The sequence below is a fragment of the Sorex araneus genome, chromosome 3 (assembly GCF_027595985.1).
Source record: "Sorex araneus isolate mSorAra2 chromosome 3, mSorAra2.pri, whole genome shotgun sequence".
Lineage (NCBI taxonomy): Eukaryota > Metazoa > Chordata > Mammalia > Eulipotyphla > Soricidae > Sorex > Sorex araneus.
Window position 1 is genome coordinate 29,709,986 of NC_073304.1, and position 26,248 is coordinate 29,736,233.

Consider the following 26,248-nt stretch of genomic DNA (forward strand, 5'->3'; position numbering starts at 1 on the left):
TTTAAGAATATGTTTCCTCACTAACTGGAATTATTGAGGTTATCACTGAGGAGGGCAAATTTAACAATGACAGGGCTAAATGATTTCTTCTCCATGCTATGACAAAAATAGTATACAATGATTTTTATATAAGTGAAGTCCCTGAAAAGTGACAAGACTGCCAGAATATACTAATAATATGCCTAAGGAATTCACAGAACATTTCAACAATTCATTCTTTAAAAAAGACAATTGAATTGAGGGGAAGTACCTTAAGATTGAGTAATTTCTATGGGTAAAGATAGAATATATATAATTTTAATTTTACTGTGATGTTTTCTATAGCAGCAAATATACTTTTGAGATTAATTAGGGAGAAAAGTATTCAGTGAAATGAGCAGCTTAATTGCTGGTATTTTTTAAATGAATATTATTCAGTCTGTATATTATCTAAAACTATATTTTTTAGTCCCATGTAATAGTCACCATTCTCTTAGCACCACTAACAAAATATAGAACAAGGATTTAAAGAGAAATGACATATATTGCCAATTTGTTTACTTCTTAAATAGGTGACAAAAACTTAGGTGGCAAAAAATTTAAAAAATATTTAAAAGTTGCAATTTAAAAGTTGCAATTTTAAAGCTGCAACTCTTTATACTTTTTTCACTTATCATAATTTAAAAAACTGTGTTGCTAAGATGGACTTTTATTAATAAGTAAATACTTGACTGAAACCACAGATTGAATAATGCAGAATAATTATGTCTGTGTTAAAGAATAAATGGCAGAATAATAGATTTGAGAGGGCATAGACTACTGTTTGTGAAGATCAGTAAGAATGGAATGTGTATGTTTGTATCAAACACATTTTATTTTATAGGTAAGTTAATTCCACATAGTTTTCAAACTATTAAAATCATGTTTTAAATATGTAATAATTCCAAGGAACTTTTAATAATATAAGTTCTATTATTGGGATATTTAAAATATTTATATGCAATGAATCTAACAAAAAATTAACTTAATCTTCAAACAGGACAGTGAAAAATCATTATATCATGTTGTCTTTTGTGCACAGATGTTTAATATGAAACACATATGGTACCATTTTAAAAAAGAAAAAGAAAACATGCTGTCCAGAATATTTTTTGATCAAAGAAAGCTGAAATGAATTGTTTTATTAATACAAAAATCTACAACTCTGAGCGCTTCCTTATGAACCAGTGATTAACTAGCAGTAAACTTCAGAATCATAAAGAGCTGCATAAAGTATGTCTAAGGAAAGCAGCTGTAATTTTAACAAATTATTATGGACTTTAACAGTGCGTGTTTAAAAGGAATATACTGTCTTTCTATTAACATTACACAAAGATTCAAGTTTCTAAAAATATACACAATACATATGAGAACAAACTAACACTGTATTAAAGTCTATTCATGGAATAGACTCAATTTAACTATATCATAACAACAGATATGCCCCCCTTTATCTCTGCACTTGGGAAATATCCTGTTCAAAAACAACAAATTTTATTCAGAAGATAAATAATTCAGGAAAGCATTTCACTAAGAAATATTTCCTTTAGGAATTTTTTTTTACCTTTAGGAATTTTTAAGTAAAACTTTAGTAACATTTAATGGCAATCTACTCAAGGTATCTTCAAAAACAACCAGAAAGGGGAAAATGTATATTAAATAGGCTTATAAAGATTATAATTATCTTAAATCTGTATCAACATGCAGCAAGTTCAAATATATTTGAGACTAAAACCATAATCATAGTTAACCTTTAGGTCCAAATAAAAATGTGCCTTTATTGATAGCCCTATCTCAGTACTAATCTATATTAAGATTAATATTATACTTCAACTTAAATATTATTTGCAATGATAGAAAGTTGCAAATAATATTCAAGTAAAGCATCAACAAAAAAATTAAATCCTCACATGAATTATGTTTGCTAGTGAACACACTGAAATACAACTCCCACTTATAATTATGTCTTATTGAGTGGCTATATCAGGACTTTAAAACATTAGCTTTTGACAAAATAAACAAGACTGGAAGATGGAAATTCAGATTAATTGCATTGGCTATGAGATCTCTATAGATTTTTTTAAATGAAGGTATCTGGGGAGCCAGAGAGATAGTATAGGTATAAAGGACTTTTTTGCATGCAGCTGGGCTCTTTCTATCCCTCACACCATTGGGAGAAACCCAGGAGCTCCTGAGAACTACCAGGGGTACCCACCCCTTCAACCCCCGCTGCAAAGTGAAGTACCTGGCAATTCTCAATTTTTAATATTCAAAAATAACTTTTATTTTGTATTAAATTTAGGTACTACACCCATTTTGGGAGGCAGGACAATTTCAAATTAACTATAGGTCAATACAGAAGTGACTGACAGCAGAAAGATGGGTAAAACTGAATAATGACTTTAAGAACAAGAAACCTGAAGATACTGACCTAGAGGCATGAATAATGCAATAAACAAACACAAAACACACACTGGCAAAATATTGATAAAAGACATGAGAAATAAGAGAATTCTCTAACTTATCCTCTCATCAACAAAAAGTCTAACCATATGACACAAAGTTAAGCTCATAAAGACCTTAAGACTAGTAACCACCTAAGAAAGCCCCCTTTGGTTATACATTTTATATGGGTATCTTGGAAGACAGTATCAGGACCAATTAATTCCTAGGGTTTTCCTAATCTTCCAATAACAACCCAGAGGCACCTTCAATTTCTTGACTAACTGAACTCATTCTTTGCCTACCAAGATGAATCCTGAAGCACTGCATTAACCCGATGCATCACTTTTCCAGTAATGCTCTTATGGCAGAGAAGGGTTACAAAGGCAGATACAGAGAAAACTGCCTTATATATACTTTAATACATTTACACAACTTAGTCTACAAAAAGTGCTTATTTCTGAAGTATTATGTTACAACATTATCTCAGTGAATACATTTTTATACTTTTAAGAGAGGAGACCTTAAGACTAAAGCCTTAGGTCTTTAAGAATATGAGAAGCTATGGGGTTGGAGCGATAGCACAGCAGGTAGGGCGTTTGCCTTGCATGCGGCTGACCCGGGTTCGATTTCCAGCATCCCATATGGTCCCCTGAGCACCACCAGGGTGATTCCTGAGTGCAGAGCCAGGAGTAACCCTTGTGTATCGCCAGATGTGACCCAAAAAGAAAAAAAAAATTTAAAAATGAGAAGCTATTTAAGACTCTCAGGCTTTGTTGCCACATGCATTTCACCCGGAGAAAAATTACACAATTCATTGCTGAAGAGGGGAGTCAACGCACTTTCTTTTCCCCAGATAGAGATCATCAAAACATTTTTTTGTAATGGACCAGTTAATAAATATTTGTACCTTGTGGGTCAGATGGTCTCTATTGTAAGAATTCAAGAAGCAAGGCACTATAGCATGAAAGCAGCTATAGAAGACACATAAACATGATTATTTACTTTATTTACAAAAAAAGAAGCATCTAATTGGATTTGTCACACAAGGTGTAGTTTTTCCACATCTGAAAATATAGCTTCCAAACTTCATTAACTCTTGTGCTATGTTTGATAGAAGTCAAGTTACCATACCAGTTGTAATAAAAAATTTTTATTTGGGGAACCTGTATTTTCTGAATTGGGTAATAATATGCTAGGATTATAAATCACAAGATAAATAAATTAGGAAGTATGAAAAGGAAGAGATTGGTTTAAAAGAGAGCTTTTCAGTATTTATAAGGGAAAACAGGTATCTTTATTTAACAATATAAACAGTAAATTTTATATTTTATTAACAATTAAAAGACAAGTATAAATACAAATATTTTACTAAAATGGCTATGATTCTCTAGTTCAATTAAACATGTTTTAATTCATTAGTCTCTCCTCCTACTGCCTGATCTCCAGATAAAGTGAATCTTCCAAAAGAGAATACATAAATTCATATTCTACTATAATTTTATAATCTGCCAACATTTTCCTTCATAGGACAAATTCTCTTCCTTATTTTTCCAAAATACTGTGTACCAATGGTATTGAATGACATTATCACTACCATTAACAACAGAAAAAAACTCATGGAATGGAAGAAAAGATGTTCAATTTGTATCTGACAAATTAGTTGTATCTAAAATATCAAAATAACTATTACACCTCTACAGTAATTTTTTCAGTAGTGAACTTAATGTAGTATATATCCACGCTGATTTTTAATGATCTTCAGTGACTCTTGTATGTTTTAATCAATGTTTTTTCAATTTTTACAAAAACGCAGCAAAAGACTTAGAAATACTTCACAAAATAAAATCTATAAATAGCCAATAAACACGTAAAAAGATGCTCTTCATCTTAGTTGTAAGAGAACTACAAACTTAAAGGTCAGTAAGGAAATACTGTACAACCACACAGGCTACAATTTTAAAGGTCATCAACAACAAAGGTAAGGAAAAACAGGAACCTGAACTCAAATACATTGCTGCTGGAATGTAAAACCAATGCTGAAAAGAAGTTTAGAGGTTTTATTCACAACAGTAAAACCCTGAAAACAATACAAACACCCATGAATAGCTGAAGGGAGAAGCAATATACAGTATGTTCATACAACAAAATAATGCCAATGCAAGGAATAAACAATTAACACATACAACAATGTGATGAATGGCAAATGCTAAGTACAAGACAAAAAATTGTTCCACTGCATCTGTAAGAACTTCTTAGAAGCAGGAACATTAAGGGTATGAAGTATCTAGTGGCTGCTTGTGGTGGTGGAGTGAGGAATGAGACTCACAAAGAGCTTCTTGGAGATGACGGAAATGTACTGCATCCTGATTGTGCTACTCCACATACATGAGTGTACACCACTGTTAAAACTCAAATTGCATGTGCTAAGCATATGCAATTTATCAAACATTACATTTTAACAAAACTGATTTAAGAACATTCATACTGGTCAGGCACGGGTGCAAGTAGGATGAAAGAGCATAAAACGGCATATAATCTGTGAATTTTTCACCATATACTAATCTAAGTTTCCAAGAACAGTGACATTTGTTACTTTGTTTATACTTCACATAAAAAAATCTGATGTATGGTAAGATTCAAGGCAGTATATAACATGAAGCTTCCAAGTCTCCAATGATAAGTCACTGCCAACTTTCAATAATACTCCGAACAATACAGAGACAGAGTCTCAAGAAAAAGAGATCATTTTCCTTAAACACATTCTAAAGTTTCATTGTTTATGTCTGAGCTTAACTTTACATGTCAATAATAGAGATGGATCAACTTCAAAAGACAACTAAGTAGGTACATTATCGTTTCTTCCAGGGATCTATAGTTACAGAGAGTTAAGAGTTTTTCAGTGACTATCCATATACATATATCTTTACATACTTGTAAAATCTGTGGATGAAAGGATATGCTCATTTTTGGTCCACAGCTCTGTTCAGCTTCCCAAAAGTATTTCTTTAGTTTTTCCTTTCTCAAGACTTTTCCAATGTGGACATTACCACATGTTCAATACATGGAAAACATCTCAACCTGCCTTTAAACACCATTTTTGAAAAAATTGAACACGGGTAAGCTGCTTGCCTATGACTGCAAGTCATTTGCATTTTTTCAAACTCAACTTTTGCGGGGAGGTGGACAATGATCATAATACAGCAAATAAGGTGCTGGCTTGCCTGTCAGTGAACCTCAAAGAATCACGAGAGTACCCCTGAGCACAGAGCCAAAAGTAAGTCCTGAGCACTGGCTAAGTATGGCTCCAAAACAAAATTAAACAAAACCCCAACTCTTCTTGTAGGTCATTCATATCTCTCTTATCTCCAGGATTCATCCTCTCATTCCTTTTAATAATTTCTGAGCTTTCCTCTGCATATAGTCCCCTTCATTATACACATCCCTTTTGTAAACAGAAGTTACCATGTAACTGTCTATGGACTCAAGGGATTGGAGAAAACAGGAACATTTCTCAAGTCATAATCTGAAAGATAAAGGAGGTTTCTGACACACGTATCAGCCACCACCATCAACAGTGCCTTTCTTACTTTCAAGAAAATGTCAACAACTGCTACAAGTATGTGTGGACCCAAATTAGAAGCCATAATTAGAAGACAATAAAACAAACCTACATGCAAAGGATAGCTCCCGTTAAACTGTGATGGCAGAATTAAAAACTTCTCTCATTTCTGTCACTGATTAGGAGAGAGGGGCATTTCTTTATTTAAAAAACCAGGGCCGTAGAGACAGTACAGTGGGTAGGGCATTTGCCTTGCACGTGGCTGACCTGGGTTTGATTCCAGGCATCCCATATGGTCCCTCCAGCATCGCCAGGAGTTAACTCCTGAGTGCAGAGCCAGGAGTAAACCCTGAGCACTGCTGGATGTGGGCCCCTCAAGGATTAACCTATACTCCTACTATGCATATATAAATAAGCTCTAATTTGGAATCTAAAAATATCAACATTAGAAAATAGATCATCTATGGAGTCTACTGTTTCAAAGAGGTTTTTTACAATATAGATGAGTAAGACAAATGAGGTATCTCAACCAATGCCTGTTGCTTTCTGAAAAAAATTTAAGGTATTCATTCAGGCATCAGAAACTTTCAAAAGTAATAATAAAAAACTTGAAATTATATGCAGAGGCTTAGGGTTACAGTTAATACATGAAACTTTCCCATCTAGGATTATTTTTAATATTCATGGGGAGACAATATTCACAAGGTCTGCCAGATATCATATATAAAGTAGCAAATGTTTTATTCATAAAGTACTGAGTTGTATATAGAGAGACCTCAATAATGTTTATTTTCTTAATTTGAGACTAATTTATTAATCTTATGAGAAGTATCACAAGCATACAGAAAGGCCTACATAAAGATGTTCAATGAAATTTGTATTACAACAGTTTCAGGAATCATCTTGAGAAAGAATAAAGGGCTGGCCTGGGTTAAAAAAATTATAAATGTTAATGCAATAGCAGTACCTATATATGTATTGCTATTTTCACGGTTCTAATTGCTTGCACACTCTGACATAATTCTCTTCTAAAAGTTACTGAATAGATAATATTAGATGACAATTTTAAATTGTAAGTATCTTAGATGGTCATTTTAAACATTTTGAATTTCCAAAAGATTTGCTAAAGATAATCATTTCCCCATTTGCATATCATTTATTAATATCTCAATGTAACTAAAAAATTTCATAAAATGGAGTTTAAAAAAGAGCATATAAAATGTGGGCATTTAGCACCACATATTCTTCTAATTAGACTACTATTGTATCATCATATTGATACATGAGAAGTAGTTACAATATGTATAAAATGATATAAAGGAAATTAATCGCCTTCAATGTATATTTTTTTCTGCAATAAGATTTTTATCTTCATGATACATTTACAGTGCTATATTTACTTAAATTGCTTTGAAGGAGCATTATGAACAAAAAAATGAAATGTACAAAGAAAAAACAAAGTAATATGAATGATAAGACAAAATGGCTATATGACAGGACATGTATTATTTAGGTTTGAACTACACCACACCTCTGAGAATTAACTCTTTTAAACAATATATATCTATAGATGCATTCATAGAAAAAAGAAAAAAATTATAAATTTATTCACAGTATTAGAAGAGTCGTAAAGTCCTCAGAGTACTGCTTTAAGAACTACATTAAGTTCTGCTACAGGTGATACCTTCTGACACCAATGACAGAATACCAGAAAGAAAGCTTGCATAATAATACACCATTTAAAAAGCATTTTTGCCTTTTCTTCAACACATTCAGAATTCAAAGACCTTAAGCCATAATCAAAATAATTTTTAAATATCAACATTTTCCCACATGAAACAAATGCCAAGGAGCAAGAAAAGTGCCCAAATCATTTGAAGGGAAGACTAAAGCATGAACATTCGTTAATACTGCTAACTACCTGTTAATAGTGGACATGCGCTAAAGAAAATGCAGAGTTAAGAAAAAAACAGAAGAGGAATAAACAAAACTAAGATTCTCCTTACAATATGCAGGACAAATACTATAAAAAGTGCCCCATGGTTCCACAATGAAACTATCTCAAGAAAGAGCTGCGATTATTACCCATGCTTTGCTGTTAAGGTTCGTATCACCAAGATTACATAAGGCCTGCATACCAAGTTCATCTTGCAAACTGCTGCCGCCTACAGCAGATGCACTGTCATGTGACGCTTCTAAGTGGACACTCCCATTTCTCACCAGCAAGGAGGCACTAGCACTGAGCACTGCAGCCTGGGAAGGGGGGCGGGACTGCACTTTGACCTGGGCTGTGGACTGCTGGCCTTGTGGACCATCTTGAAGGCTAGGAGAAAACATGGATTGGGGAGACATTACAGGGAAGAAAAGAGAAAACAACAGCTAGAATGAAGTCAACATAGAAAAACTGATTTAAAAAAAAAAAGTTTTCAATGTAACCTAAGGAAAGAACAACAAACTTTGTAAAATATAAAGATTATAAACTGCCAGCTTAAATTTTCTGCTCCTTACAAATAACTCATAGTGATGAACACAGTAAATATTTAATGTCTGTGTTAATTAATCATGCTTATTCTTTTCTACCCTAAGGCAATCAAATTCTAATATAAGGATTAAGGCAGAAGCACATAAAAATCATGAGCACATTAAATATATGTAGGTTGTAGCTGGTCCCCAATATTTCAGTAAAACATATATACTTTTATATATGACCCTGGATTCATAATTCTGATTTTTCCCCAATATTCTGCATCTCAAATTCACAAGAAGAACCTTTACATGAAATCCAAAGAATCACTGCCAAATGCAACCAAGATGACAATTTTGAATCAAGAAAAGAAAAATCACAAACTAGTGCAAGAGAACCAGAGTAACAATGACTCAGCCAAGTGAAACGCAACAGACCACAATGATGCTGGAAGAAGTGTGATTAGTATATAGTTTTCCTATGAAAAGTACACAATTACAGTTTTTAGGTTCCCTTACTAAATCCTGTCATTATCTTTTTCAATCCATATTAATTTCATTAACAAGGATTTAAAATATTTAAAATAAAATTTAAAGCCAGCAATCTGTCAAGATTATAAGCTTTCATAAATTAAAGAATATTTAGCATTTCATCATAAATTACTAAAATTAAGAAGTTATATTAACCTTTTTTATTTCAAATAACTATAAAAATTAGTGTTCTTAGTACAATATTCAAATTTAAATTGATGAAACTCAAAATATTTTAAGTATAATTGTCATGTTATCCTCTAGTCCAGTTACTAAAATTATTAGCTCTTAAAGGAAAAAAAAATATGATTGCTACTTAGGATGGCCTCATGTAGTCATCATTTTATAAGATTCAACTTTTTTCTAATCCATTTAATGCAAGAATTTCTCTGATGTCTGTAAAACAAACTCATTTGCCCCCAGACAGTCAAGACATCTATAACTTGAAGTAACCATAAGATAAACAGACTAAGTAGAAAATGCTCTATTTGTGCTTCAGACATGGTTATGGCAAGAGAAAATACACTCTGGAACTACACTGTCTATTACAGGAACTATGTGTGCCTATTTTAAGTAACTAAAATTTTAGTTCCTCAGCTCCACTAACCACATTTCAAGTGCTCAAGAGCCACAAACTCTAACTAGTAGCTGCCAAAGCTGAAAGCTACCAACCACAGTACTTAGATACTGCACATTAGAGTCCACCATACTAGACAGTACAGATTATAGAACACTACAGAAGGCCCTAGTAATCACCTGAAAAGTAGACATAGTTAAGTGTATACCATGAAAATACTAAGTTGGCCAAGTGCTGATTTGCCCATGCTTTACTGACATTGTGGGTAGGTAGGAGGCTGTGGGTGACTAACCAAAAAAGTATTCATTTAATAACATCTATGGAGTAGAATCTGTAAAACAGAAGCAAACTAAGAGATGATCTTGAGAGCTAATGGAACCAAATGTGTTTGTATCTTCCCTACATGTATATATAATAAAGCTATTCATCTTCTTCAGAAGCTCTATAAACATCTACAAATCTTACCAAAATGACTAAATTTCACAGGAGTGAAAATTCTGATGGAAATGTGTGAAGTACTATGTCCTTTCAGATTCAGAAATGGCAGAATTTCATAAAAATGAATTCGTTTTCTATTAAAATTTTCACTTGTCATATTCAAAGATGCCATAAGGTCATTTGCTATCCCTGAATGTGAATGTATTTTAAAATACACTCATCCCAATACATACAAATATATACATATACATTTATATATATATATTTCTGAATAGAAGGAAATGCATAAATCAACTCTGGAATAAAGAAAGTCAGCCAAAATCTTTGTGGTTGAAAACGTCCAGGTCTTGAACATCAAAGGCTCTGCACAAAATAATTATGTCTCTCAAATCCCTGATTTCAAAATCCTTCAACAACAGTCAAAATTGTCAACTTTTCAGAAATCTGTGGAGCATTATACTTCATTTTAAGCAATTATATTTAAGCATTATACTTCATTTAACAATTGTCAATTGACAGAAATTATCTTTCCCGCAATACCAACTGTATAACAAAACTACCAACTTAAGAAAAAGTAGCAACCATTTTACAACACAAAAAAGTTAAAAAATGTGGGTCCATAACTGTCAACTATCAACAGCACTGATGCACAATTTTAATAATGCCTTAATTCTAATTTCAATGATAGAAATACAGTCACTCGTAGGTTCTGCTTTATACTATTATTTATTTTCATATGTCATCCCAACAAAAACGTAGTGTAATGCCATTATTCCTATGAATCTCCAGATTCAAAGAACACATATGCAAGCAATATTTGGTGTATTCATTCCTGAGCACCACAAAGTGGTCCCTAGAATTTCTGATTATGGATTCTGCTATTACAATGAACTTAGCTGATAGCTGATCTTTCAGTTTTATATCTATTTTTATAAAATCTTTTATACAATATTTAATAAAGCATTTATTAAGTATTTATATTTTAACAATAAGAATAAATGTAAAAAGCGTTATCTCCCCATGCACTGATATTTTCTTTTCACTTTAGTCCATTAACTAGAGTTGTAAAAGACATAAAATTATAGTTGTAAATACAAATACAGAACCATCGTATAAATTTTTTAAATATTCATCTTTGTTTTTAACTCTAGTAACTGGTAAAAATAGCAAGGGTTTATATAACCTATCTACAAAGATAACCTAATTAAAACTTTTAAAAATGATTACTTAGTGGGATATTCTACCAAGCACGCAATAGGGTCAAAAGCTCTTTTTTAGGAATTTAATAACTTGTTTCCAACCCTTAGAAATATGTATTTTACCAAGTTGCTATACAGATGTTTATTTAGAATTAAATGTTTAGTAGTATTTATATATTAATTACAGTTAAAGTGCTATCACACCTATTCCATTTCTTTTTAACAAATAACTTGTCAAATTTTACCTGACCAAGCCATCTAGTATTTAGAGATGAGATTATTTTGTAACTCATAAACGATTTAACACCAATATAATTACTTAAATATTTTTATAATTATGAAAGATGCTTTTATAAAACTGGGATTTCTCATAATTCCTCACAACTAAATTTTACCTCATTTTATCTATGATGAAGTCATCTTATTAGATAAACTGGAATCTCATAATGCCAATGAGATAATTTTCCAAAATTCTAATCTGATCCAAAATTCTAATGTGAGCTTTTATGAGTAGTTTTATACCATATTCTGCTTTGGATGGTGATATAGTAAAATCCTAGAAAAACATAGAGAACTCCTTTAAGATTGGCTAAGGTGAGAATATAGTTCTGTAATATTCCACCAAAAGGAGAAAAAAACTAATCTGTCTACATTTGTCTGATGAGATCAGCAGGCTCATAGCAAAGAAAGAGAAAGCTTTTTAAAGACTAAAGAAAGAAGGTTTAAATGAGGCTTAAGACATGGAATCAGTTGAAAAGCAAAAAGACTATGGCAAGGATTTATTCAAGGAGCAAAAAGCAGAAATTAGAAAAACACAAAATACTGCTTTTACTGCAGGTTGGGAATAGACACAAACTTTTAGCAGAAAAAGAGTTAGCTTAGATAGCAAAAGGAAAGAGATAGAAAGGGAAACAGCAGAAGAGGGCTTACAAAAAGCAAAGGTGCTCAGTAAAGGTTTCTAGACCAATTTTTTTTTTCCAACTGGTCCCTTTCAATTTTTATACTGTAAACTTTGGCTGAACTACTTTTTAGGAATGTATACATTACTGCAAGGTTAACAGGAACATGATTCATAAAGATTAAGTTCCCGGCTTTAACATAAAATCCAGAAAAGTGTCATCTGAAATCTCAGAGAAATACAGGCCAGAGAGAGAGTGCAGGGCTTGGGGTACTTGGCTTGTATGCAGTCAACCCCCAGCACCAAATGGTCTCCAGCGAGGGCCTGAGCACCATCACTGGGCATGGCCCAAATCCCACTGTTCCCTGCTCCCCACTAAAATCTCAGGGAAAGAAAAAATAAAACAGCATTTTTTGCTTTAATGATGCTCTGAAGAATAAGATTTTAATCAGGAAAACGGCTTACTCTTCCAACCAACCATATATTCAAAGGCTCTTCGTTTTCAATTTAAAACTAAAATGTGGTAGAAATCATTTAAATAATGTTTTCTTGACAAAGAGTAATTAAAGTATAAGGTATAACATTAGGCAGGCACTGCTTTAAAAACACAAGCAAAATAGCTTTGTCCACATCTACATTCTTAATAGTAAAATACATGTCTTTTGAATAATTTTTATATTTCGGATTCAAGACAGGCTCAGGACATTTGACACAACTGAGAACAAAACACCTACTTAGGGGCCAGAGGGATGGCTCAGTGGGCTGGGGCACATGCTTTGCATGCAGGAGCCCCAGCTCAATCCCCAGCACCTCATATGGTCCTTTAGCATTGCCATTAGCAATCGCCACACACTGACCAGGGAGTGTAGTCCCTGAGATGTGGCCTAAAACGCCCCCCTTAAAAAAAAAAAAACTACTGAAATTTTAATGGAATTTTAATTTTTATATTATACTTTCTTAATTAGGAGCCTTGGAAAACTGTTTCTGTACAGTATGTAAACTGCATAAGTTGAGAAGTTCTTCATAGATATCAAAGCAATTACTAGTCTTGATGATTATAAATTGCCATTTTTCAAATAACATAAAATACATTTAGTGAAACTGAACAAATTAGCTCCTCAGACGGAAATCCAGTTATGTATTTTATACCTCAACATGCTCACCACTTGGCCCACTCTTGTTCATATTATAAGACAGAAGGGTGAGCTGTGGATACTAATTTGGAGCAGGAAAAAAATTAAAATAGAAAGGAGCTAATGTAAGGCCCCCTCTACGTATAGTATCATGACTACCCTATAGAGTATTTTGGAATTAAAATTGGCTAACCCTATCTGCTTCTGTTCAAACGCTGCAATATAAGGCATGCACACAATGCAAGAGGCTCACGGTCACATGCAGAGAGAGGGCTTGAAGATACAGGAGAGAAAACGGGGGGGGGGGGTGGGGAAAGAAGCCGCTTAAATGCTTTCCTGGGACTGACAAGAGCAGGTCAGACGATCTGATACATGCATGCTAATCTTGGTGGAACTTTAAAAATACCATACCTTAGGGGTGATCCGATGAGCAATGTAGGAGGGGTAGGGTTACTCCCTGCATTGTGCCGGCGCCGCACTGCCTGGCGCCTAAATGTGCTGCGTTCACGGCGAAATGACACCGCCTCCTCGCTGGCCTGTGCTGCTGCATCAAGACAGACTTAGGTCAAATAGGAGCCTAGGTCAGAGATGGAAATAGCGGCTGAGCCTGTCACTCCCTGGACTTCCCACCCGCAGAGGGAATACACCAGAAGAATCGGTCATGCACTTAAAGACAGGTTTCTTTGAAAACAATGTTTTGGATATCTGGCCTCATTGCCTTCTAGTCAATCTCAATTGTTTGTTTTTTTTTTTTAAAAAAAAAGAACTGTTGCTTTAAATCTTTTTCTAAAGGCCTTGCTATTTATTTAGCTCCACATTCTTCTATTCCCCCTCTAATTATGAGAGTCGTAAAAAGGATCCTATTTAATAGTTCCTATAAAGGAACAAGGTGGTAAGTGTCTTACTCGAAGAGGGCCAGAGAAAAGGTATTAACTTTATTTCATGCTATCCTCCACCAACATTTTGGTAGCATTAAATAAAACTTATGACTGCTATGTTGCACAAGAAGGTTTCTAAACATTCAATTCAAGATGGCATGAATATATCCTGTGAGGTGGTTTACTGCCAGCAAATTTTAGTGAACTCTCTACCCAGGGGAAATTGGCTCCCTCAACATTGGGAAACAAGAACCAATAAGAATGGCAAGTTTAGAAACTAATACCTTAACCCCAAAGCAATAAAGAACAATGAAGAACCAAGTTTACAACAATGAAAAAATCATATCACTGGCTTAAATTGTATTACATTCTGATTTTGAGAATATTTTGACACTAAATATAAATACAAGTTATAGGAGAAACAGTGTTTCCAAACACAGAAGTCTCAAATAGATTATAAAATTAAGAATTCTGTTGCTTGATTCAGTACTACTATAGGCTGTCTTTCCATTTTACATACATTACTGATGCTCACGTCATTATTCTACTTAAGAAAAAGTCATTTCCACCAAATGCTGGTTTTAATAAATTGCTATTTTAAATGTTTACATTTTAATCCCATCCTCGGGCTACCCTAGTGGATATTCTTTGTATAATTAATCCAATATAATTAGGAATATATGGACTACTACCAGAGAGCATGGATTTCTGTGTCTGTAGGCATTATTTTCTTTTACTGAAGGACTAACAAGCACAACATTATTTTATCTATTTGGCAAACTTCTTCCAGTGTGATGCATAAACCACATATTACAGGACAACAATTGTTTCTTTCTAACTCATGCACCATCGTGAAATCCTAAAGTTAGCCAACTAAGTAAAAATCTGGCTTTGAGATTTGGATCCAAACTTGACTTTCTTAATATATTTTTTTTCTCTCCAGTTTTATTGATACAGGATAAAAATTCCTTTAAATGTTAAAAAGCTGACACTTGGCAAAGCTCCTGCACACAACAATTATATACGACTTATAAGAACAAATACTGCTTTTTAAAGCTGATTTTCCCAACTGGATTGTCCAACATGGTAACTAATGGCCATAAGCCTTAACTATTCCTGACAACCATAACCTCAAAAGGAAACCAAAGGCATCACCAAACAGAAAACCTAAGTTGGCAAGGCAATCACTGGATAAAGAAATAACAGCAACAAGTCACTTGAAGAAAAGACTGTAAAAATTAGACGAGTGATTGGTACAGCAATTAATAGTTCTTTGGCATAAGTAAGGTTAACTCAGGTTATGAAATTTGAAATCTCAATTCAACATTTATTTTGTGAAATTTAATTGGTTTCTGTTTTTCTGTAGTTGTAGCAAATTTACAGGTCAAGTTAATTCATTTAGAAACATTGAAGCATTCTGTTTAGCCGTAGATATTTATCTTAAAAAAGAGTAAAATTTACCCAAGTATAGTTATAGAGGAAAGTTTAACTCAGAGAACATACTGAATTTATTCAGAACAATGTAGACACACAGCACACGACCACTGAATACTGAGGCTAGGAAGGAGGAAAATAGGAAAGAGTTTACAATCTTCCTTCTATTAAAGAGTTAAATACAAGCTAGTTATTTCATAGTCCCGAAACAAAAAGACAAACTACAATGTCCATTTGTAGTCAAAATGTTCTGTGGCTTCTTCAGAAAACAACCATTTTTCTATTAATCCACCATTCATATTTTGGTATCTGTAAAAACAACTACATATTAACATCATAGTTTCTATTTTGGAGAAGCACGTTTTTTATTAAACACATCAAGACGAACACTGACCAAGGTAGAACATGAAGTCATGATCACTGCCTGTTATCTGCAATAGTCAGGTATACACAGCTCCTGCTGAAAGAATCCTCAGTATTGACCGCAGCCACTACTTTAACAGTACTGAGGATCATACAATCAACTAAAAACACTTCCATGATTTAGAATCAATAAATAAAGAGTAAACCAGGACTCCCCCACTCCAGACACACAGTACAGACTGTGTTACGTACACAGAACACCTCTATTTACCTAAGTTCTCGGGGGAGATCAGTCTCATTACTGACAAGGAAAGAAAAATGTCTCCCTTTTTATGGTTCGTTTTTGCTTTAGAGCCACACCAAGTGGTGCTCAGCCTTACTCCTGACTCTGAACCCAAAGATCACACTTAGTGGGTGTGTATGTGGGGGGGGCAATCATAAGGGGTGCCAGGGATGGAAACTTCGTACTATCTCTCCAGCCCCAGCCTCAGCAAAATGCCTTTAAAGAGTAAAATAATTTGCTGTAATTCAGTCTACAAATTATAGTTACACTTGACATAAACTCACTTCTGTAACAAACTACTGAAATAAGTCCCTTTTGAATCTTTTGTAAGAGAAAAAAAGACTGTGTGAAAAAAATGCTTTATACTGGAGAATAGTGAGGAAACATTTTTAACCTGGTTTAGAAAATGACACTGCTTAAAACTCAGTATGTCCTGGCAGGAAAATAAAACTAGCTAGATTATTAAAGAGTTGAAATGCAAATTGCGAAAAGTTAGCACATTAGATACAACCAAATTTTATGTGTAAAGGAGAGAAAAATCACATTCAAATAATTTAAAAGACATGAATATAAAATATATTAAGGACATAATAAAAATTGTGAATGTTAAGTCTTTTTCTAACTGCAAGAGTTGACTGTTTAATAATTTGTGTTAAGCTAATTTAAAGAGACTGAATACTAATGATAGTTTGTTTAAAAGAGAACTTTAGATAATTTAACTTTCTATTTCTAGTATACAGATGTATAATCATTCAATTAAGTTACAACATTAACTGAGGGCCTAAGGGCAATCTGTGTACAAGTCACAAATATCTTAAGCTTCTGAGGTGCTGGGAGGTCACTCCCAGAGATGCTCAACCCGGTGGTGTAGTGCTCAGGCTCTGGTGGTGCTGTGGGCCCCCAGGGTCACCCCAGAAGGGGGATAATAATCCCCAGCAGTGCAGAGGAGTGACTGGGCAAGGGATCATGTGGTACCAAAATCAGCCTCAGGGTTTTGCATAAATTTGGTTTTGTGCCTCCCCCTTTCTCTGAGCCATATTCTGGTCTCTAAGATTTTTATTTTTTGGGGCTGTGGTCTTACCTATTCCTAATGATCACAAAGAAGACAAAGTCCATGACACATTGTCTCCCATTTCAGGATTACGACCCACTTAATTTATCTCAGTTAAATCAGAAGAATTGTTTAGGTGTAACTATTTCTAATTATGGAGGAATTAAAACAATAAACTATCAGTATGCCTGACTTTATGAATAAAACAGGGAGAGCAATAAACGCATGTTAAGGGATATACAAGAGAGAAAGACGATGAGGCAGGAGTGAGCACTATTCATATCTATCTTAAATATTAGAAATGTTTGCTTATAAACATGTAGAGATAAAGATGAAATTCACATACTTGAAAATAATGTCAAAAACATGACTGCTTAGAGAAATAATTCAGATGAATAGCTGGTTATGCCTAGCCTCATAATATATGAAGTGAATTTATAAAAACAGGGACAAAAGAAACCATACAAGAAAGGTGTTATTTTCAATGCTAATTGTTTATTGTATGAAAAAGTAAATTTGGGGTGATTGTGAAAATGTAATTATTTTTTGATAACAAATAGATTAGAAGCAAATGATGTTAAAAAAAAAACTGGACTTTATGGCTGGAGAGATAACACAGGGGTTAAGGCTTGCATGACATCAACACTGATCCAATTCCCAACATCACAAATGGCCCAGTCCCGAGCATACCCAGGGATCACTCCTGAGCACAGAGGCCAGAAATCACCCCTGATCACCACTGGATGTGGCCCCAAACCCCACTCCCCCAAAAGAAAAGAAAATTACTTTAAAAAAAAAAGAAGACAAAGACACATATATACATACATCTCAGAAAAATAAAATATGCATGCAAACATTCTGAGGTATATATTCTCTAAGATAAGAGAAATTTTATTTAAAAATAAAGTCACTATAAGCAGAGCTGGAGAGACAGTACAGCATGGAGGGTGCTTGTCTTGCACATAGCTGACCTGGGTTTGATCCCTGGCATCTCACACGATGCACCCAGAGCACTGCCAGGAATAATTCCCAAGTGCAGAGCCAGGAGTCACCCCTGAGCATCACCAGATGTGCCCCCCCCCAAAAAAAAAGATTAAAATAAAGTCAGTCACTATATGAAGAAACAGACATTTAAATGATTCTCCAAGAAAAATTTAACCAAAGTATTTTGGTCTCAGCACAAAATCCATCTTATAAAAACATATTTTCCATTTCTAATTTTCTGTCAGCCAAGAATGATACTAGCATCAGCATACAAAGAAATTTTGCTGTAATACAAGTCTCACAATGGAGACGTTACTGGTGCCTGCTTGAGCAAATCGATGAACAACGTTTCTGAGAGGCCAAAAAACAATGAGAGTCTACTGGACAACTTTCAAGTATTCATTTTGAATTAAAAACCATTTCTGGAAAATTAGCATCTCCATGGAAACATTTTTTAAACGATTCCTTTACTTTAAGACAAGTAAACCAATACATAAGAGCAAACATTAGCTGTGTCGAATTCAAAAGAATTTTCAAATTCAAATTTCCCACAATTCTAGGTAGCCAAACACAGTTGATAACCATTTCAAAAAATTAAAGATACTCTAAAGTCATAATTCACACCAACAATCGCTGGAAGAAACAGTTAAGGATTACTTACTCTCAAAAATGGCTCCTAATCTTTTCTAATCCTTAGAAAATGAAACTGTCTCTCAGACTACTGCACTCAGAAACAATCTTGCCAGTTTCAGAAGATTCACCTAATAATGGGTCATTAGTGAAGGATACATATCTGAAGTAATGTATACAAAGAATAAAACTTCCTTACAAAATATTAAAAAGCAGTGGCTCTCGGTTTTATAATAAAACTACAGTTGAAGATGCATTTTTACACATCTAAGCTCATTGGAGGCTGAGGATAGTTAATACGAGACAGGCTTAGACAGCCATTGTTTCTGTTCAACAGCTAACACTGAGGCATAGGTGTAAGTGTATCTAATTAGTAATCAGATGTGATATTTAAATGCAACTGATTAGCTGTACAGGAGTTCACTGTTGCCAAATTAAAAAAATAAAAAACCTCCTATTAAGTCTGTTCCTACCACACAAAATCAGGGAGAGCTGGCTTGGAAATTCTAAACACCAACTCTAATTTGCCTCCTCAATTAAAACATCTCAGTTCTCTTTGGGTTTTTTGATTTGTTTGTTTGTGGGGTCATACCTGGCAGTGCTCAGGACTTACTCCTGGCTGTGTACTCTCAGGGATTGCTTTTAATGATGCTCGGGGATGATATGCCAAGCCAGGGATCAAACTCAGGTCAGCCACTACAGGCAAGTCCTCACCTGCTGTGCTGTCTTCCCCAGTCACAAACATCTTTCTTCTTAAAACTATTTTGCAAGAATTGTATCAAGTAACTAAATCCCAAGCCTATTAACTACACTTAATGAACCTTCTTCTTTGTGGTTTCATATATTTTTGCCTTCCTCTTAGTATAGACTAACTGCTATATAATTCTTCCTTAATGAAACAGGGTCAGGTGCCCTATACATTCCCGACTGCATTATACTATAATAAAGCATTAAATTATAGTGCTATTGCCCTTGAACAAAATGACAAAGCTAGTTTGTCCCTGACTTTAACAACCCTTCCATTCTGTTTCTGCTTTATTGGAAAGGTATTCCAACTTCTCTTAGTGTCAGCAATGACTTTCTTCTGTTGTCATTATTTCAACCTCTCCAAGTTCCCCTCCCACTCCTATGGTTCGCTTCTGACTTGTCAAATCGATTCAGAAATCAGAAAATTAAATTTATTGGAACTCAAGAGTCTATTTAGAAAAGAGGACAAAAGCCTTAATTCACCTTTTGTTTTTTGTTTGACTGTCTTTTCTTTCTAATGTTTACAATATTCGTATTCAAATTAATTAATCTTCAATTTACATGTAATGGCACAACCCCTTCCTAGTTATGAAGAAAACTGGATGTTCTTTGAATAAATTAATATTCCCTTAACAAAAGATTTCACTATTCCCCACACAAAAAGTTATATTAGAATCTTACGATTATAGCATAGTAACCCAAAAATCACATTTGAAATAATTTTCTCGACTAGAATAACAAAGGTAAGAAATTCAGAATACAATACAAAGTATAAGGGAGAAAATATCAACCTATTCAGTCCCGTTGTCCTTGATGATCTGCTGAATCATGTAGTAAATAAGTTTAAATAACTCATCGAAAAGTGATTTCTTAAAAACTGTGAAGCTAAATAGGTAAAGGGATATACATGATAATCTTTCAGCACTTCTAAACCATAATGCCCCAAAGGAAAGAGAGCAAGAGAAAGATGAAAAGTGCCTGTCGTTGAGGTATACTGGGGGTGTGCGGGGAGTGGAAGGAGGGAAACTGGGAACACTGGTGGTGGGAAGTGGACTCTGGTGAAAGGACAGGTGCTGGAAACCCAATCATAACCTTGGAATGTGTTTGTCATGGTGATTTAATAAGTAAATTAATTACTAATTAATACTGGCAAGCTAGAAAACAGGATTTTTTAATCACATATATGGCATATGTATACCATATATATTTTTCATTCCTATGAGCCTTAAATTATTAAGGATATGCTTTATAATTATAGAGAAAAAATAAAACACAAAAATATCAATAATAGAAAAGTTTGAATCTAAAATATCTGTCTTGCTTAGGCAGTGAATATTTATGAAATCTAATTTTAACCAGGCAGAGAGTCTCTTGCCCGAACGCCTGGCTGTCTTCCCCAGGGTCCCTCGGAGGGGATGGGCTCCAGCTTCCCTCCCGACCCCGAGCAGAGCTCCCGGCGGCCGAAGACCACCGGAACCTAGCCACAGCCATGCTCGAGGCCCCTCTCCTCACATTCGGACAGGCCTCAGGCATGAAGGTACCGGCAGAGGAACCCAGATGTGTGTAATCCTATTAACGGCCGACATCCAGAGACTTAAAAGCAAGCTCCCAGAAGCAAGCAGCCGCAAAGCCTATCTTGTAGCCTACTTCTCCCTCTGGGAGAAACTGGCAAGCTTCTGAGAGTTTCCTGCCCACATGGGACAGCCTTGCAAGCTTCCCATGGTGTATCCATATGCTAAATCCAGTAACAAGCTGGATCTCATTCCCTTGACCCTGAAAGAGCTTCCAGTGCGCCATCGTTGAGAGGGCCGAGCCGAGAGAGACTTCTAAGATCTCAGGGAAAGGACGAATGGAGAGGTTACTGAGCCCGCTGGAGAAATCAACGATTAACGGGATTTCATGATTCGTGTGATTCGTGAATTTTATGAAATCAATCACTTGTTCAGTGGTTTAATATTTGGAAATAATTTTTAATCAAATTGATATCCATACTACTTTGTATTTGAAACTGTTGATAAAATGTTTTTCTGCTAGAATTATATAAGAAATTAGAAATGCAGATATTTTTCCTATTACCAATTTTCAAATGAAACAATTAGACTGTTTATAGATGTATCTCTGTATTTATTCCTTTTCTTATAACTTAACGGAAAAATACACTTGAGGAGCATAACAAGCTGACTTGTATGATACAAACTGCGGCACTATTAAGCATTATTATATGCCACACATTATAGCATCTTATACCTAACTCCTACAATCCTTACAAACACCCTATGGTATATTGTCTCCATTTTAAGGAGAATAAACTGAGGTATAGAGAAGGTGATTCTAAGAATCAACATTACAGTGAGCCCACGTACTAACAGGAGAGCATGAATAACTACATAGTAAATAACCCCCTATGTTGGCACTTCAAAATATGTTTTCTAAATTCCATCCTTCTTCACTACCAACACCACTCAGCTTTAAAAAATAATCCTGGAGAATTTGGCGACATCACCAAATTCCTTAGGGGGTGTCGGAGGAACCTGGTTGATATTCAGGTATATTGAATGGTCAGTGTCCTTTGTTTCCTTGGTCAATGTTCTGTTTTCTTTGGGAGGTCTTGTTCGTTTAGGGGTTGGCTTTTTGTTTGTGTTTGGGCGACAGCTGATGGTGTTCGGGGCTTACTCCTGGCTTCTGCTCAGACATCACTCCTGGTGGGCTCTGGGGACCAGATGGAGTGCTATGAACTGAACCCGAGTTGGCCATTTGCAAGGCAAATACCTTGCACACTGTACTATGGCTCCGGCCCCCCAAAGCCTAAACAAAGGGGATGGGCAAAAGGTTAGGAAAAAAAGGTTACAGTTCTAGTAACAAAAGACTTCATTATTCAAATCTTAGTCAAAAATCTGATTTCACAATAAACAGAATGAACAAACAATTCCTGGGCAGGAGGAAATAGTAAGAAACAATTTAGAAATGAACAAAATTGGAAAAGACATGCTGACAGTATAAAATCACTTACTAAATTTTGCACAATTTCTCTTAAATCTGAAATGAATGTGCAAATACTTTCACCATGATACCAGCATTGTTATCAAAATATTATCATTTTAATATATCCACTGATGGATGCTAAATTTAATACACTTTAAGAAAAGTATGAAGTTATAGGGAAAAAAATCTAATTTCTGAAATCTGAGTTAGCAAGAAATAAAATCAAAGAGAGACCAAAAGTGGGCAGGAGGGAAGGGGGAACCTGCAAGTTTTCAAAGTAAATATCCGAGTTAAGGCAGTATCTGGGAAAATCTTATATAATAGGTTAGTGATCTAATTCTGAAAGTTTTGTGGCATATACACTGCTTAAGAAAAGACTAAAAATGGTTTGGTGCCCTACATTCTGTTGTTGCCACTGTAAAAAAATGAAAGAGGAATAATTTTTGTTACTCCAGTTAAAACATTACGAGGTGAAAACTGGCTTACAAAATGAATACCATCAAAAGCAAAATTATATAATGCCATTGGAACAACATTTTCCTGGTGCTTATTTCAAAATCTTCTTTAAAATAATCATCTTCTTCCCGAAAGAAAGTAGCATTTTGTTTTGTTTTGTTTTGTTTTTTAAAGAACCACAAATGGAGGTATGTTAGCACAGCACATTTTGATAGCAATTACTCTAATCAACCAATAGCACCAAAAGTCGTAGTGACTCTGAGGGCAATCTTCTTCCTATAATTTGCTTACCTCCACTGATTGCATCTTGCTCTTCGCCTTCTGGAAATGCAACTTGGGTTGGCAAGCTATTCCTAGACCGAGTGACAGTCTCTAACTGAGAAGCCCGTCCCAATAAAGACAGCTCATCTAGCACCTCTCCTTCTTTGGCTTCGAGATCTGATTTTGAAGTGGTTAAGGGTTTGCTACTTTCGGGAGCCATGAGCCTATTGGAGTCATTCAAACAGGCCACAGTGCCGCTGTCCAGGCTCAACACTCGGGCCCGTGTCTTGGCACTATTTGTGCTGGAAGTCCGACGTGGTGTCCGCTTTTTGCCAGTTGCCTCGGGACCCAGGTGAGCTTTGTGTGCGCGCTCAGAGTCAGCGCCCCTTTCTTTAGAGGCGTGCCTGGACTTTAAGGTGCTGTATCTGCCCTCGGGAGACTGACACAAATGGGAAGTGGTGCTCGACGAGCTGTCGCTGCTGAGCTGGTGAGCAGACTGCACACTGGACGCTCGGCTCAAGTCGCTTTGGTCACTGGAGTCTTCATCGTGACAGAATATCGCGCTGTGGGGCTTGGTGCCAGAGACACCTCGAAAGGACACGTAGTCTCTATGCCGGCTAGAATCAAAGCTGCTCGCCCGTTTCTTCCCTGTCCGTCTCCTGCCCGACTTATGGGCAGAAGCCTTCCGGTGGATTAAGCTAGATGATTTGGGGCGAACATCCCCTTCCTTCCCACCTTTGTCTTTACCGACTTTTGGATCCACCGGAACAGCTGGCTGCTCCGGCTGCTCCTCTTCATTGTCAGCAGCCTGCCCGTGCGGTCTGTCTGCCTGGGAAGTAAATTCATTGGCATGGGGGTTCTTATTAGCTTCTTCAGATGCAGAGGTGCTGAGACCCCTCTGATTCTGCATCTCGTCTGAGGTATTAGACTCCTTGGCCTCCTGAACCCCACTATTGGTACTTACTTCCAAGGTGGTCTTTTCACTACTAGTCCTTTTGTCGCTGGAGCAGCTACTCTTGTCCTCTGGGTCAGCACAACACTCCTTCCTCCTCCCGCTTTTCTTCCCTGCCTTTGGTGAGTCCTCGTCGTGCTCTGACAAGATACTCTCTATGTGGGTCGAGCTGGTCTGTTCACTTTTATAGCTGCTGACGGTGCTGTGAGTGTCTCGGTCGGTGCCACTGCAGTAGCTCTCTGTGGACCCGCTGCTCCGGGTGCTCAGGCTCCTCAGACTGTCCAAGCTTTTGTCAGCCTTCAGTGCTTTGCTCTTGCCACTTCTCGGAGGTGGCTGAAAACTACTGGTTTTTGGCTCTCCAGATACACGAGAGTTTTCCGCCAAGGATTCTTTGGATCCAGAATGAGGCTTGGAAGATTCTAACTCACTCACTGGGTCTAACCCACGTCTTTGCTGATACAAAGGGAAGTCATTCAGTGACGTGTCCGGAAAAGCAACAGCAGAGCTAGAAGTCCGTGGCACACCCCGTGGCCGGTGATCTTTCCTGTAAGAGTGTGAATGTAAAGGGACAAGGGAAGCCACTTCTGTGTCACAGGCACTGGACAGAGACTGATCAACGTGGTGGTGGTGACTATGATTTGGCAGGCTCACTTTGTCACTAATGTCTCTTGGTAAGTCCTGTCCACAGGAGGACAAGGAAGGCTGGATGGAGATGAAGGAATCATTGGAGACCAATCGGAAGAGTTTCCGGTCAGTGGCCAAATCTGTTTGAAACATATTAGTTGGAAATGTTAACACAAATCTATAATCTGCTAACAATGGAAAGAATTCACAGAACACAGTAAGCTGAGTGAAACAATTTCTCAAGTTCACTGAATAACAGCTGGCCAGTCATTCCAAAAAACTGGTTTCTGTTTCACAAAGATGACATTCAAAATGATGGGATGAACTAAACCCCTAAGACTCAATGTGTCCCAGGAAAGGTTCTACACACTACCAACAATAAAATCAAAAGCACCAGAGACTTTCTTATTTTAAATGAACCAAAATTCCTGTGAGTACTATTTCCAACTGACTACCTTGGAAATCTTGGCTTACCTTTCTTTCTAAACCTCCATTTCCTCACCTATAAAATGTGACATCACTCTCATTGAGTAGCATTGTGGAACAACTGAATTAATTATATACATGCTGAGCACTATGGCACAATTAATGGCAGCTGTCATTATTTTACCTCACTTGGTGCAATCTTTTTTAAAAAAGAGCATGATAATTTTACAAATCAATAAAACTCTAAAGAAATCAGAAAAAGGAAAAAAATAAGATTGACCACTGCCTAAAAACTGTACAATATGATGAGGTAAGATCTTATAACAGGGGCTGGAGAGATAGTATAGAAGGTAAGGTGCATGCCTTGTCCAATCCTGTGTCCAATCCCCAGCACCTCATGACCTGGGTCCAATCCCCAGCACTTCATATGATTCCCTGACCCCTCCAGGAGTGATCCCTGAGCCAAGTGTAAGCCCCCAAAACTTCTGGGTATGGTTGCAAACACCAAAACAAAACAAGCTCAACAAGGGCTGATCATACTTTTCATTTAATAAAATTATTTTTCAATGACAGCGACTAGTGGTTCTTAATATAGCAATGCTTGCTCACACAATGCTCGTGGTGATGCAAAGTAGTACTACCTTCATAAAGCAAACTGCAACATGGCCAAACGCTTTCAAAAAGTAGTATACTTACCTATGATTAGCAATCTAATTTTAGAAAGTGCTGCTAATGAATCCTATTGGGTGTGTCTAAGATTTGGTAAAAACAATAACATCAAAAACTTGTCCATCTCAATAGATCTATAAAATTTATAGGTCTATAAAACCTAATAAAACACAAAGTATATTTAAAGAAAGTATTGCCCAAAAAGGCTGCATAATTTTTTATTATCATTCAGATACTAAAAAATGTC

The 26,248-nt window shown here is 35.7% G+C and overlaps 1 protein-coding gene across 6 annotated transcripts in view; it reads right to left on the bottom strand.

The window, feature by feature from the left end:
- Window positions 1–26,248, bottom strand: part of PCNX1 (pecanex 1) — a 158,725-nt gene that overhangs the window by 63,066 nt on the left and 69,411 nt on the right. For 3 of the 6 annotated variants that reach the window (XM_055130033.1, XM_055130031.1, XM_055130036.1), the window contains exons 6-8: window positions 23,361–25,046; window positions 13,673–13,805; window positions 8,161–8,345 (exon numbers count right to left, since the gene is read on the bottom strand). In XM_055130033.1, coding sequence (XP_054986008.1) covers window positions 8,161–8,345; window positions 13,673–13,805; window positions 23,361–25,046 — 2,004 coding nt within the window. The remainder of the gene's footprint in view (window positions 1–8,160; window positions 8,346–13,672; window positions 13,806–23,360; window positions 25,047–26,248) is intronic. The other 3 variants (XM_055130035.1, XM_055130034.1, XM_055130032.1) reach the window with 2 other exon arrangements.